The 15719-nt window shown below is 33.6% G+C and overlaps 3 protein-coding genes across 6 annotated transcripts; 1 reads left to right on the plus strand and 2 right to left on the minus strand.

Moving 5' to 3' along the window:
• The first annotated feature begins 3379 nt into the window (after nt 1–3379).
• LOC112511845 (pseudo histidine-containing phosphotransfer protein 6) lies at nt 3380–4775 on the plus strand. Its single transcript, XM_025117658.1, has 4 exons — nt 3380–3644; nt 3760–3903; nt 4443–4515; nt 4693–4775. The coding sequence occupies exons 1-4, from the start codon at nt 3445–3447 to the stop codon at nt 4753–4755; spliced, it is 480 nt and encodes a 159-aa protein (XP_024973426.1). The 5' UTR covers nt 3380–3444; the 3' UTR covers nt 4756–4775.
• Nucleotides 4776–5988: 1213 nt separating this feature from the next.
• LOC112511449 (26.5 kDa heat shock protein, mitochondrial) lies at nt 5989–7130 on the minus strand. Its single transcript, XM_025117069.1, has 2 exons — nt 6854–7130; nt 5989–6535 (listed from the first exon to the last, which is right to left on the minus strand). The coding sequence occupies exons 1-2, from the start codon at nt 7095–7097 to the stop codon at nt 6165–6167; spliced, it is 615 nt and encodes a 204-aa protein (XP_024972837.1). The 5' UTR covers nt 7098–7130; the 3' UTR covers nt 5989–6164.
• Nucleotides 7131–7725: 595 nt separating this feature from the next.
• LOC112511450 lies at nt 7726–14713 on the minus strand. 4 transcript variants are annotated; one of them, XM_025117071.1, is made up of 7 exons: nt 14532–14710; nt 14310–14420; nt 11953–12179; nt 10872–10962; nt 9259–9325; nt 9104–9171; nt 7726–8245 (listed from the first exon to the last, which is right to left on the minus strand). In XM_025117071.1, exons 2-6 carry the CDS (start codon nt 14381–14383, stop codon nt 9118–9120), a joined length of 513 nt encoding a protein of 170 aa, XP_024972839.1. In that variant the 5' UTR covers nt 14384–14420; nt 14532–14710; the 3' UTR covers nt 7726–8245; nt 9104–9117. The 4 variants fall into 4 exon arrangements, with proteins under 4 accessions (XP_024972839.1, XP_024972840.1, XP_024972838.1 ...); XM_025117072.1 differs by lacking the exon at nt 7726–8245 and having other exon boundaries at nt 8980–9171; nt 11953–12184; nt 14532–14713; XM_025117070.1 differs by lacking the exon at nt 7726–8245 and having other exon boundaries at nt 8980–9171.
• Between the last annotated feature and the right edge of the window lie 1006 nt (nt 14714–15719).

The following is a 15719-nucleotide window of genomic DNA, read 5'->3' on the forward strand; positions in this document are numbered from 1 at the left end:
TTATTTTGGGGAAAACTATAATAATAATATAGATATTTATTTTAAAATGGAAGTCTTACTAAATCAAAATTATAAAAAAAAAAATCTACAATAATTAGCAAAGCTATTACTAAGTAGTTCTTTTTAATAAAAATAATATCATGACACAAAATTAAAAGAAAATTAATTAAAATAACCATTTTCAGCTTGTGTTTTTACCTTTTAGTTATTTTTCTCCTAAAATTATCAAAATGACAATAGGTCTACAAGTGAGAGGTATGCATTTACGGAATAGTCAAAGTGTAATTTTTTTATTTTTTGAATAAAGTGCAGAGACCATATTTGTAAAATTAATTTAGGTCCACGATAACACATCCCAAGCGGAGGTGTTGGATCAAATTTACAATTTTTGTCCCCGCACTTGCGGACGTGGTTTAGAAACTTATTTTTTTTTTAACACTTTAACCCTTCCGTAAACTATGGACCTGCCACTTACGAACCTAGTGACATTTTGGTAATTTTGAAAAAAATTGACTAAGAGATAAAATTAACATCTGAAAATGGTTATATTAATTAATATTCTAAAATTTAAAACACGTTCAAGAGATTATTTGAAATGAAGAAAAAAGAAGATTTTGGACAATTTTTTTACTCCAACAGATTTTTCAAAAAAATTCTCCAAAAGAGAAAATACGAGAGATTGTAAAATTCCATAAATTCGGAGACTCCCAAATGATAAGAAATATTTTGTATTTCTCTACCACAATCGAGAGAAACCCTATCATTCTCTTTCCTATTTTTCGTCCCCATGTCGCCACAGAAGGTATGGGGACATAAAAGGGGAATCCCGACTCAAGATAATAAGCTTATGAGCTTGATTTTAATTTATTGCCGACGAATGAAAAAAGACTTTGAGGCTGTTTGACAGTTGCTGAATGATTTGGTGCAAAATTATTAAGTGGTCAGGATGATTAAGAGTCTTTCATGATATAATGCAAAATGAAATATAATTGTTTACAATGAAATTAGGGCGCTTAATGGTTAAGAGAGATCCATGATACAAAATCATTCAGAAGATTTTAGAACCATTAAGAGACATATATTTTTTTTTTGCCAAACAAGATTCACCTCTTAACGATTCAGATGTTACCTCTTAATAGAACTAATAAGAGATAAACAAACAACCCCTTTTATTTTCAAGTTTAACTCAGACACATCTCCCTTCTTTTCGGATGTGAAGCAATGTCAAACCAAAATACCCAACAAACATTAGCTCTCCCTAAAAAGGAGATAATCTAGCCGCATTTTCAGTACAACTGCTTTATTAATAACAAACTTTGAAATTAAATGTCTGTAGAAATTTTTTCGGTTAAATGTATACGATATTTAATAATAAAATCAATATTTAATTATATCATTATTCTCAATAAATTTTATAAAATCCTTCAAATTATTACAAATTCTCATATCAAAATTATTTAGTACTCATTATCAACACAAGCAATAAGATGACAAAATTCTGTAAAGCTATTCTACTTTATTTTTATTAAGCAATATTTTAATATTCCATTAAAAATAACGAAATAAATTATTTAAAAATGTATAAATAAATAAATGTTAATTTTTTTTTAAATTGTAATTTATAGCATATCTTTTTTCATCTTAAGCCGTCTTCGATGACGGATTCGAGATTTTTGCAGAGTATGTGCTCCTTTAAAGTTGATTAAAAGTTCGTAAAATTATCTAATGTGTTTTTAGCTGAATTTACCATTTCGAAGGATTTTTAAATTTTTGGTTGATTTCAAATACTTATAATGTATTTGTTTGGGTGCTTTAAAATCAAAATATTAGATTTCTTTTATAAGCATAGTAGCTACGGGTTGAATTTACATGAGACCAACCAGTTTGCGTGAAACTCGTAAAACCACTTCTTTACATTTCAAATTTCACAGCAAAAAGCTGTGAAGGTAAAAAAAAAGTCGAACATTCACAACAAAAACACTGTGAAGGTTACTTTCACAGCGTTTTGTTGTGAAATTTCAAGTGTAAAAAAGTGGTCTCACGAAAACAGGTTGATCTCACGTGAACTCAACCCATCAAACAATGACTCCAACTTTTGTTGACAGAGTCTTCCAATCGTTTGCCAACTGAGTTACATGCCAGAGACGATTAACATATATTTGTTTCACAAAGTGAACATCTTTAATATGTTTGTGAAACAAATTAAAAATACAACTACAAAGTTTCGATTATGAAACGAATACATATGAAACAAACATATGGTAACCAAAATATTAAATTCTAATCTTGGATTGAAAAAAATTATGTGAAATAATATCTTATGATAGTAGTTTTCACATTTTGTTGCATAGCTACACTTCCAATATACAACAAGTTACGGGCCATCATCATAAATAACCACATGGGTTCCAATCTTTTTCTCACAAAATAGCCAAAAAAACCTCAAGTCAATGTTGCAAGACATTTTTTCTTGTGGTGTTGTAAGCTGCAACATGTCGTTGTAGTGACACAAACTACGAAATGGCTTGTGGTGCCGCAATATGCAACTTTGGTTTGGCTTTTGCATCGTCAATGTATGTCCTTGCAGTGCCGCAAACTACTGTGTCTCAATTTATTTATGTAGTAGATCCACTTTTCATCTTGATGCGTCGAAAAACGTCAGAAAACCGCAAGAAAGAAATCCCTTGCGAACCTTGACTTGTGGTTTTTGTGAGAAAAAAACTTTGAATGTGGCTAAAAAGTAAGCTTTTTTCTCTACTTTTCATCCGGGCTATTTGGTTCATGCTGGAAATGAAAAATGACATTGAACGAATTTTCGTTCTCTCAATTTAACCTGCAACGAAAATTTAGACTTACAACAGAATAAACTCATTATATTATATAGCGCAAATTGCATGGAAAAATAACGTACTTTAACTTGGTTCATATTTTGGACAACGTATTCTAAAACTTTCATTTTAGTACCTAAGATGTAAAGTTTTAAACATTTAAACACCCAGTTAACCTGTTGAAGCATTAACCAGTTACCATATTGATGTGTCGAAGGTACTTAAATGTTTAAAACTTTACATTTTATGTACCAAAATGGAAGTTTTGAAAGTACTCTACTCAAAATAAAAATCAATTTAAAGTACGTTGTTTTTTCATGCAATTTGCTTCATTGTATAAAACCAAACAATTTCATTTTCATTAATTAATGCTTAATTCCTTTTCAAACATTAAAAGTTGACACCTCATAATATATATATATATATATATATATATATATATATATAGCAGTGACCAGCGAGTGAAGCAGTAGTATTGCTTGCTATAAATAGAATGCCACCATGAATTCATTAACTCACACTTGTGATATCATCAGCCTATACAAAAACACACCATTTTAACTAACTTCATTTTCGATTCAACTTCAAGTGATCCAAAACGGGTGTTCCTTTGTGGATGCTTGGATTCGGTGCAGTTCGTCTGCGAACCGATATGAATCGATTACTTTCGTTACTCTTTCATCAAGGCGTTCTCGACGAACAGTTTCTGCAACTCCAACAACTTCAAGATCAAACGTCTCCCAACTTCGTCTCCGAAGTCGTCACCATCTACTTTCACGAATCCGAAAAGCAGCTTCGAAACCTCCGAAACCTAGTGTTCGTAAAACGATTCTTTCGATTTTTCGTTGATTAATTTATTCGATTTTAGGGTTTATTTATGTTTTCTGAATATGGGTTTTAATGGGTTTTTGAATTTGAAACCATTAATTAGGTTGGATAGAGAGACGTGGGATTACTGTAAACTGGGAATACATTTGAACCAGTTGATGGGAAGCAGTTCAAGCATTGGTGCTAAAAGGGTTAGAAACATATGTGCTGCTTTTCGAGCCGCCGTCGACCAGAATAATCGTCCAGCGTACGTTTCTATATATATATATATATAATCATTTACAAACTCAATAAATCGTATAAACTTAAAAACTAGTTTTCAATGTGTGTTGTTTCGTATATGAAACAACATAACACATGTGAAAACACAATGTTTATACATTGTCTGAAGTAAGATTGTTTTCCGTGCAGAAAAACAGTCAATAAACGTTTCGAATATGAAACAATATTGTACGAACACTGCATTTTTACGCATGTTGTTTCACATACAACACGTGAAAACCAGTTTGTATGAATTTTTTGGTTCATGTGAAATTAACATGACTATCTTGTGTGTAGAAGAAAAACGGTGTTAACAAGCATTGTATAAACACTACATTTTCACACGTATTGTTTTATATATGAAACAACACATAAAAACTAGACGAATTATTCGATCTGTAAAAAAGATAGACTATATATATATATATATATATGTGTGTGTGTGTGTGTGTGGTTGTTTTGTTTATGTTATTATATATTAGATCGATCGAATTTGTTTGTATTGATGTTTATGTACATATGCAGGTGTATGAGAGCATTAGAAGTGCTTGAACATGAATACTGTTATCTGAAAAACAAGCTGCATGAATTGTTTCAAGTAATTACTTAACCATTTTCGATTATGTAATTTGGTTGATAATTTGATCAGATTATTTTTTAAAAGAGAAGGACGTTTTATCAGATATAGACAAAAAAATAATTCAAGTTTAACTGATATAAGACTTTAAGTATATATTGTTGGTGTTTTGATTGAATAATGATGAGTGTGTGGCAGATAGAGCAAGAAAGAGTTCTGGGAGATGCAGTGAGATATCCAGGTGCAGTTAACCAGCAGTGAATGGAAGGGAGGGCATGCAGTAGTAGTTGTTTTTGTCTTTTTGCTAATTATTAGGAGGGAATGTAAGACACCAACTTTTTACTAGTGTTTATTGTTGGCCTTTTTATGCTTACATTTTTTGGGATACCCGCCGCAAGATTCCTCTCTAACATTCTTCTCAAATATAGATTAAAAATGCGCACACGCGCGCACATATATATATAGAGAGAGATAGGTTCATGCGAGACCAATCTATTTTCGTGATACCCGTGACACTACTTTGTTATCCTTGAAACTTCATAGCAAAATGTTGTGAAAGTAAAAAGAAAAACCGAACCTTCATAGCGTTTTGCTGTGAAGTTTCAAGTGCAAAAAAATGGTTTCATGAGCCTCACGTGATCCCAAGTCTATGTATATGACTATATTTTTACATCTAAAACTTTACGGTAAATTATTATGAAGGTAAAAAAATTGAAACATTTACAATAAAAACACTATAAAAGTTACATTAATAGTGTTTTACTGTGAAGTTTCAAGTGTATATGAAATTTTACATTTTATTTTGCTTATTACTTATTTTGGAAGACTATACTTTTAGTACGAGTGTTTCAATTTGGGCCGCAATCCATGTAGTGGGCCCACGACCCACTAACACTAAGGGATTCTTGACCCATTTGTAATGCCTTTTAAATACTTTTATAAGTACGATAATTTATTTAAAATAAAAAATAAAATGTACTTGCCCAAAATCATCTAACTTATAGTTAAATATATAATTATTAATGAAAGCTTACGAAAGTAAAAAAGGGAAAGATGCAGAAAATTTTAACTGATTTTTCGATTTTTAAATAATTAATTACATTGATATTTATTCGAATGAATAAATCTGTAGGTGTTTGATCCTGAATATATAAATATATATATATATATATATATATTTTTTGGATGTTGGACTGTAATTCAAAAACCAACCGATTAATTTTAGATGTTAAAATTTTAGATCCGATATCCAGTTACGATTGGATATTTGATTATAGTCAATCAATTCTAATTAAGTTTTCTATAAACCCTAATCGACAATAGATTTTTATTTGTTTCTCATGCTCAAATATTTTATTAGGTTTCCATTTTGTAGCATATTCATGTATTAAAACCCACACATTATATACATACATACATATATTAAAGGATGTTTAAACCTGAACAATAACCAAATAAAAAAATACGAAAATAATTGAATTACGTATAAGATCACACGTGACTTTAAAATGATTGCGAAGGGTGTACTGGAGACATAACCGATGACTCACATATGATTCGACCCATTTAAATATTGTCTTATTTAATTACTTTTCTCTCTATGAACCTTACTCTACATATACGTACACACACACATTGTATGTATCTATATCTGTATAGATAGACAAAAACTAGCCAACTTGAACCTCCTTGATGATGTCTTTCTTCTTGGTCTCATCTTTTGGTATGATAAGATGCAACACCCCATTTTTCATCTCCGCCGTGATCTCCTCCACTTTCGCATCCTCCGGCAGCCTCAGGCTGGTGTTATAGTAACTGTAACTGGCGCCCCACCAATTCTCATCCTCACCGGAATCTTTATGCTCTCCTCTGATGAACAAAATCCCATCTTCAACTGAAATCTTCACATCATCTTTAGACAACCCTGGCATTTGATATTTGATGTCATAGCTTTCATCTTTCTGTTTCAATCTTCTGATCAGATGCCATGGCGATAAGTTATTCAGTAGTCTGTTCATGGTCGCCATCGCAGTTCCGAATCCTGGTTTCAAGAAATCTTGAAATTATTAGATGAGAAAGAAAAGGTGGTTAACCACAAGGGTTGTGGTGTATTGATCAAGAGATATGGTGAAATATCTCATCTGTCAAGGGTTTCTAGGTGTACACGACAATTATAGGCACTGAGTTTATCAGTGATGATTTCTTGCCGTCACAATTTACCGGACTTAGTCCTGGCTATGACTAGGACACCCTTCTAAAAAAAGAGAAGGTGGTGTAGGAATATGATCATCCCTGTCCCCAAACGGGATGCGTCTCATTTCCATGCCAAAATTAGAGTTTAAGAGATTGAAGTTTGTACCAGAGAGAGAATTCCGATGATTGTTTTTCGACCAAAGTGATCTCCGATGGGCAGAAAACAGTTTGGGTTTGTTGGTAGAGTCGTCGTCGGAGATGGAAACCTGTTTGGTGTCTGGTTTTTCATGGTGGTGGGTGGTGGCGGAGGAGAAACGGTGGTGGAGGAGTTGAGAGCTCCATGTGTGTGTTTTGAGCAGTGATCTTTGAGTGTGAGTGAGGTTGTGTAAGTTGAAACGAGACAAGGCCATTATGGTGGTGGCGCCGGCGGTGGTGGTGGTGAATATATAAAGGAGGGTAGGTGGAATAATTAAAGATAAAAAAGGGAAATGATACGAGAAGTTTCGTGTTTTCTCTTTGATTTTTTTTTGAAAACTCTACCTCCTTCCACAACCTATTTAATTTATTACAATTTTAGAAGGGTGTTTGTTTGGTTTTTATCAAGTACCGTTTGAATAGTGGTATGCATATTCTATTTGTATAAATCAGAAAGATTTGTGTTTGGCAGAATTTTTTAATAAATGAAATGAGCGTGTTTTTTAATAGGGATTGAGATGTTTGGAAAAAAAACTTACAGTTTTATCCCTTGAAATTTACTAAATAAGCCACTTTTTTATATCATTAAGTCACTATCAGTCATATGTATTGCTACCAAATAAGTTGTGAGTTTGATTAGACAAACAAACCCTAAGAGGGCGTTTATCTGATGAAATTGGAATGATCAATTCTATTGACCAAATTCCAATCCAACGTTTGATTTTGAATTTCATGAATTCCATCAACTATAGATTTTATCATTCCATTTCTATCGTAATGAGGAAGAAAATAAATTTTGTTCCACCCGACATTCTTAAAATTATATTAAGAGGGGAGCGGACCTTGAAAACAGCATTTGTCACGTAGAAACATCAAGGGGATGAAAACAGGGGCATATTGCCATAGGAAAAGTAAATAGGGGCAAGGGCGGACCTATTAATAGGGAAGCGGAATCTCATGTACCTGCTCACCCGATTATTACAAGAGAGAAAATATTTGACATCTGAAAGGTACACTCACTTGATTTTGATGGGTGCCTTTAAATACCTTGAAACCAAATTTGTAATATTATCTTTTAATTTTTAGGTTGAATGAATTGCACTCAGTACAATTATAAGTATCATTACACTATGAACCAATTCGTCTTAAAATCCATCTCTTTTTGCCTCATTGTCAAGACAACATATATTTATTTTGAAGATCAATTCCATTCGACAAAATGTATTTTATTCCCCAAACCGACACAATTGACTATTCTCTGGTCAAATCACGCCGACTTTCCCCAGGTCAAACCGTAATTTTGTGGACCCACCCTAAGGTGCACTCGTTCGGAGAAATTTCTGGAACCGCTATTGAGTATTGACTGTGGGAGAAGAAGACGTAAAGAGAGGGCAATTATCAACCAGAGAAAACGTAAAAAGAGACGGTATTGAATATAAATCAGACTAAAATATGTTGGATGTATCTTGCCTGTAAGGGTCAAATGATGTTACTTTACCAAACTCTTTTCACTTTGTGTAATTTTGTCTCGAATCCAACTATTTATAATACTTAATTTGGCTAAAAATAAAGAAAATGATGCGATATCTCCCGTCCTAAAATAAACGTTCATATTTTTATTTTTATTTATCCTTTTGAATGTTCACCTTCAAAAGTAAATATCTATCTCAATTATGAGATGGATAAAATTCCTTTGTCTCTGATTAAGGGTAACCTTTTATTAATTAAAAAGGGTAAAAAAAAATCCAAAAAAACGGTTTTTTGATTTTGGGTAATTAAATTTTTGGACAATTTAAAAAAAAAAAAAAAAACTCTTTAACTTTTCAAAACCGATTAAATAAATCTTTTTGACCTAAAAAACCGGTTAGTGAGGGATAGTCTAGTCTTTTACCATTCAATTGAAAAAATAAAATGTCTTCCTTAATTTTTATTTTACGAGGGTATGTGGTTTCAAGTGACGGTGGTGGCTCCTACAGCTAAAACGTTTATTTTATGAAGTTATGTGGTTCCAAGTGACGGTGGTGGCTTCTACAACTAAAACGTTTAGTAAACAGACCCTAAATCATAGCTAAAAGTAAATGAATTAAAAAACCCAAGTTGAATAAATTTTTTATATTAAAAGTGTATGAGAAATAAGAAGGTAGTGGTACTAGCATGGAGTATTATTTTAGGTGACAACTGAAGAGAGTAGGTTTCTTTGTTTCTATATACATTAACATACCTGCTAGGCTTTTCTCAATCATACATTCCTTCTTGCTCCCACACATCCACCAGAAAATCTACCATTTCCTGCATTGCCAGTTTCAACTACCATGTCTTCCTTCATCCACATAATTAAATCATAATTCTAAATTCCAACAGATCGAAGAAGCTTACGGAGAGAGGAACAGGCATGGCGAACGGCTTGTTGCTACCCAGCAAACTAACATACGTTTCGTTCCAACTGCAGAATTAGACACTCCACAAATCAAGAACATATGGACCCAGATGCTTATTCAAACTTTTCTACGAATAGAATCTTGATGGATGCCATGCATATATATATATATATATATATATATATATATATAGAGAGAGAGAGAGAGAGAGAGAAGGGAGGGGGTTCAGGAGAACACCCCCAAAAAAATGAACAAACTGAAGAACATCCTGGAAACCATTTGGTCCCATATGCTTCTTCAAACTTTTCTACAACTAGAATCTTGATATGAGATCAACTTTTTTGGGGAGAACACAGACCTTTATCTATGTTTGTCTGCTTTCATCTACCTACTTGTATCATTATGACTGAAACTTTAACAAATTTAACCATTTGAAGATATGTGAAAGTTCGTGAAGATGAAGATGAGCTTAGATGAAGATGAGCTTAGATGAAGATCCCCATTTTTTGTGAGCCATCAAATGGAGGTTCACAATTTTTGGAGCCACCAAATCATAAAAACCAAGTTGTCCAAAGACTTGGAGGTGTTCTTGTTGCTCTCTCTAAAAAAAACTTGTTCTCACATGATACCAGCTGTACATATATGTGTGTGTGTGTATTTGGGGGATAAAATAGATTCGTTTTGGTTTATATGTATGCATGCCGCTGTATCTGTGTCATATTTCAAGGCGATCAAAGTCAAGCACCTAATGCTTCAGCCTCCACATCCTTGACCCCTTTCATGGTCCTGTTTCTTTCAATACCATGATTCTAATTCATGATTTAAAGATTTCTGGGCGCGCGAATAGGTTTCTCTTTTCAGGATTTGAGGTACGGGTAATGGTATTACTATTAAAAGATTATGATGTATTCAGCTTGTTTGGTATATAAAGATTAATGGTGGTCAAAAACACATTTCCACCCGCCCCATTGGGGGGGGGGGATGTTATTATGATCAGATTGATCAAAATCCTTTATTGCTGAAGCGAAGAAGGAAACTGATACAGGCTATAGCAATAAATTTAAATACATCAGATTATGCATCCATTTAATCATTTAAGGTATCACAGACCATAAATGGTTACTAATTGCTCAACCCCTTACTGGGTAAGAGACGCTTACGTGGTAAGAGGTGACTTTATTTACCATACACTCTGACTGACAAATGAGTTTGACCGAGTTGCTCACTTGGTAAGGAAAGAAAGACTCTTTGCTTGCCGGTAAATGCTTACCCAATTTGTGTTGGCAAATAAAAGCTTATGCTGTAACTATAAAAGAGTAGAAAGAATCATGCCTACGGTTTAGCTTAAATGACCCTTTTATCTAAAGACCAGATTAAGTTAAGTGTATGGCATATATTTAAGATGTTACATGTACCCATGTGGCCGTTTGTTACTAGATATGTTTAAGCGAATATGCATATATAAACACATATATATTAATCTACCAAACTTATGTTTTATGTTATCTTGTGGATATCTTTCTTAAGGTTTATGCTTATTGGTAAAACTAATTTTTGCAAAACGATCCCACTCATTTACACATATGCATATGTCGATAAAGAAAACGTTACCTCAATCTGGATTCACGAAGCTGGTCTCCTTGGTTAGACTTTCCTTTATTTCCGACCCACTGCTGCCTACTTTGGTTCCAGAAAAGAAAACCTACAGCAAAGTAACTGCAACCATTACGTAACTTTAAAAAAATAAGAAATACAAGATAGCAACAAGAAAATTTCGAGCAATAAGCTTCATATATATTTGGTACATTACATCAAGACTCGGGACCAGTGAGAATTTTCATTTTCATAAGAAGGTGAGAAAAAGTGAAGATACATTTATATTTTATGAATGATGTGTTCTATTTTGTGTAGGTTGTAACCTCCACATGACCTGAAAATGTGTATCGGAAGTTTACATTATATTGTGTGAAGGCAGTAGCCTCCACACAATATATTCACAGGTCTCATAATAAGGTTACATTATACTTAGGGGTGTAAACGAGTTGAGCTTTTAACGAGCTACTCGAGCTTAATAATTCTAGAGCTCAAGTTGATCTCGAACACAAAATAGAACTCCTTTAACTTAACAAGTCGAGCTTCATAACCAATGTACGACTCAGCTCATTCAGAAGCTCGATTAAATTTTTCGAGCCGAGCCGAGCCATTCCAGCATATACTTTTACGAGCCAAATACACTCATGTTCACAAATAATACAAAAAAAAATATGAAAAATTATCAACCACGAGGCAATTAACGAGTTAATCAATCGCGAGTATGAGCCCATAAACGAGCATCGAGCTCAATTACTCAAAAAATATTCAAGCTCGAGCTCGACCCTTACATTGAACAAGTTATTTGAGCTTGAATCGAGCTCGAGCCTGGTATAATTTTTTCGAGCCGAGCTCGAATAACCTACTACTTGACTCAACTCGGCTCATTTACACCCCTAATTATACTGTGTGAAGGTTGTAGCTTTATCACCTTCTCATGAAAATAGGTTGTTCTCACAAGAATCCAACCCTAAGTTAGCAGATACGTCTGATACACAGCATACGACAGAACAAAAACCCATTGTCCCATGTTTAGCGTGACATAAGAATGGACACATTTGGTTTGTAGGACAGGACAAGACACAACAGAACAAAAACTTGCCATGATTTATGAAGTCCTGTGACGGGTCCCCAATGCCATGAGAATCAAGAGTTGGATTGGGTGTGTCGATTGAAGAAATGGTTCCGAGAGAATGAACCGCACTGTTGTCCACATCAAGTCTACTACTTGTCAAGACGCCCTCCGCCATAGAAGGTCTTGATGCCGAGCGGATTTGACTTTCCTGACCTTTCATCAGTTTGTGCTTCGCATCACATCCAAGACAGCCACTGCTCTGTTACAGATGAGCTTAATTCTGTAAGGAATCATATTGAATAAATTAATCTTGCAACACTTGAATATTCTACTGCATGTCAAGACTACCCTGAATGTTAGACTCTCCTCCCAAAAACAAGTGTCCACTTTCAAAAGTAAGTGCTGCTTTCCAATTCCACCCTTAACTATGAGATGAAGAAGTTCATTACTCCCTCTGTTATTAAGGGTAAAATTGTCATTTAGTTGATGAAAGTGTAATAATTATAAATTTCAGAAACTCTGTGCAATTTTCATTTCCAATTCTACCCTTAACTATGGGATGAAGAAATTCATTACTCTCACTGTTATTAACGGTAAAATTGTCATTCAGTTAATGAAAATGTGTAATTATTATGTATTTCAGAAACTGTGTGCATTTTTCATCTCCAATTCTACCCTTAACAAGGGGATGAAGAAATTCATTACTCCCTCTATTATTAAGGGTAATTTGTCCTTCAATTAATGAAATACTGTAATAATTTTATATTTCAGAAACTCTGTGCATTTTAACATATCCAATTCTACCCTTTAACTATGGGATGAAGAAATTCATTATTCCCCCTGTTATTAAGGGTAAAATTGTCATTCAGTTGATGAAAAAGTGTAATAATTATATATTTCATAAAATGTGTGCATTTTTCATTTCCAATTATACCTTAACTATGAGATGAAGAAATTCATTTCTCCCCTGTTATTAAGAATAACAGGATAAAATTGTTATTCAGTTAATGAAAAATTATATATTTCGGAAACTGTGTGCATTTTTCATTTCCAGCTCTCCCCTAAACTATGACATGAAGAAACTCATTACTCCCCCGTTATTAAGGGTAAAAATTGTCATTCAGTTAATGAAAAAGTGTAATAATTATATATTTCAGGAACTGCGTGCATTTTTCATATTGGACAGTTATTTTGGGATGGAGGGATTATTAGCATTCTACCATATCGTCTAGCCTTCTACCATAGTCATCAGGACTTCCCTCGAATACTAACATAATCATAATGTGATGATGTGGTCATCAGGAAAACTCCCTCATCCAAAGAACCATATTTAACAAGCCAAGCATACTATAAGTATGAGCAAGGTAGAAAGAAGCTATACCAACTTTATAAACTGATGCCACTTCTAAGCAACAAAAGATGATAAAAGGTCGGTTTTATCTTTATGGAAAAAGAAATCTTATAGCTAAAACATAATTACTTTTTTTGTGTTTCACGTAATGAGTTGCGATCAGAAGCACATACCATAAAACCAATAATCAGAAAGACATGTTAATCTAGACCATATTCAAGAACTTGGATTAGTAGTAAATTTGGTATGGGGACGGGATTGGACATGACCGGACAGGCGAGAGTAAGGTAGGTGGATGAAAGAATTTCAGAAGGTATGAGGTTTTATATTGAATGATATAGATAGTTTAGTAATTTACGAATCAAGTCTCATCTCCCTGATATTTATTCGACCTATGTTGATAGGACAGAAAAAACGCATTTTGTCCACTCAAATCTTGTTTGTCACAATCCAATGTCGCACACGTTCATGTCCCGACTTGTCTCACATACCAAACACACAAATCACCTTAGTTTTACCATACCGTACCTTGAATTACAATTCATTGTTACGCACCTTATTGGTAGGTCTGGATCTAGGGCTTTCTAAGGGCCTGTTTGTTGGCAGCTTAACGAGCTTAACGAGACTCACAACTTATTTGGTTAGCTATACATAATTGTTTGATAGTAACTTAATGATAAAGAAAGTGGCTTGGCAAGAAGCCAAGTTTTTTTCCAAACCTGCCCCTCCCAATTAAAAAAACTCTCCTTCCATCTATTGGAAAAACGTCCTAAACAAAAACCTTTGTAATCTATACAGACAAATTAACCACTCATATAGCTTTATCCAACTTATGCAAAACCAACCAAACAGCCCCTAACAGGAATTCGTTTTTGTTTCCTAGAATTCCCTACCAGGATGATATACAATCACAAGTTCAACAAGACAGATTGATTCATATTGTTACACAACCAAAACCTAATCAGTAAATAAACAAAAACCAATAATCACCAGAAACAAGAACTCCAGAAATTAACGTAATCAAACAACATACCCCATACATGCAACAAGATGAAACAGCCAAGCAGTTACAAATCCGAATCGTAGCAGTGCTCCAATCAGAAACATCGATCTAATTGACCACGGAACGAAAGATCACAAAACCCTGATACAATATTTACATAATACATCCAATCATAGATCAACTGAGGCATAGATCAGATAGGACTTGCGTTGCAAAATTAATTTACAAATACATATATACATATAGACGCACCTGAAAGGGGAAAACATTTCCTTCCTTTTGGGTGGTAAATATGAACGATGGCCTACCAAAACGGAAAGGATTCGAAGCCCTAGAATAGCTCGAAATCGAACACCTGAAAACAATTAGTTGTGCCTGATGAATTTCCGGCGAGAAGATGCAGATCGGAGATGATGAAGTTGAAACCCAAATTCCCAATTTATATGTATATATATACACTGTGACAACTATATCCAAACGTATTAAATCAGGGTAAAAGTACCGATTTAGAAAATTGTTTATATGAAAAAGTGTATTAAAATATTGTATTTTTTGACTACAAAATAAACAAATGTACTATCAATTATGGATTAGAGAACTTGATTTAATAATTACATGCTAAAATATATCTAAATTAGACAAAATTAAAATTAAAAAAACCATGTGAAATATAGTTAAGAAATTCCACGTAAATCCAATGAAACTCGGGGATGGTTTTACTTGAACTTTTGCTTTTTAATACATGTTTAAATCTTTGTATTCTTATAGGCATTTTTAAAGAAATATTTAATGGTATCAGAACAAAGGTCTACTATTTTAGATACTCATTTTTTTCCTCTTAAAAGTTGTTGGGGAGAGTTATCTAATGGTATTAATACCAAGGTATACTACATCAAGGTCTAAACACTCTAGGATAATCTGTAATTATCTAACCCTCTCTCAGCACTCTCGGATATGGATGGAAACGGGATGGATATTGAGCGGTATGTGAAACAAACATATTGTAAAACAAAGATATGTTAATCAATATTCTAAATCCTAGTCTTGGATGAAAAAAGATCATATGAAATAATACATGATGCACAGGTTCTCAAGGTTATCATAATTTTATTGGTTCTCAAAGAAGGTCCCCATCATATAATATATGTTATACACATGTATACACATATACATATATTTAACAAAATAAAAAAACTTCATCGTCATCGGTTTAGAGGATGGTAATGCCATCCCAGCCCTACTTCGGCTATGAAAATAAACCTTCGTTCCCACCCAGTTTCCTGCCAAAGCAAGGAATCCTCGCACCGCAAGGATCGAGTACCCGCCCCAACGGGTAAAATTTCCATCTCTACTCTCAAATCATTTGTGCGCCTCAGTCTCCGTTGGAGCATGCATGTGGGACTCCCAAATCAACTAAATGTAACCATTTCTTTTCAATAT

This window comes from Cynara cardunculus (genome assembly GCF_001531365.2).
Source record: "Cynara cardunculus var. scolymus isolate 2C chromosome LG 4, CcrdV1, whole genome shotgun sequence".
Lineage (NCBI taxonomy): Eukaryota > Viridiplantae > Streptophyta > Magnoliopsida > Asterales > Asteraceae > Cynara > Cynara cardunculus.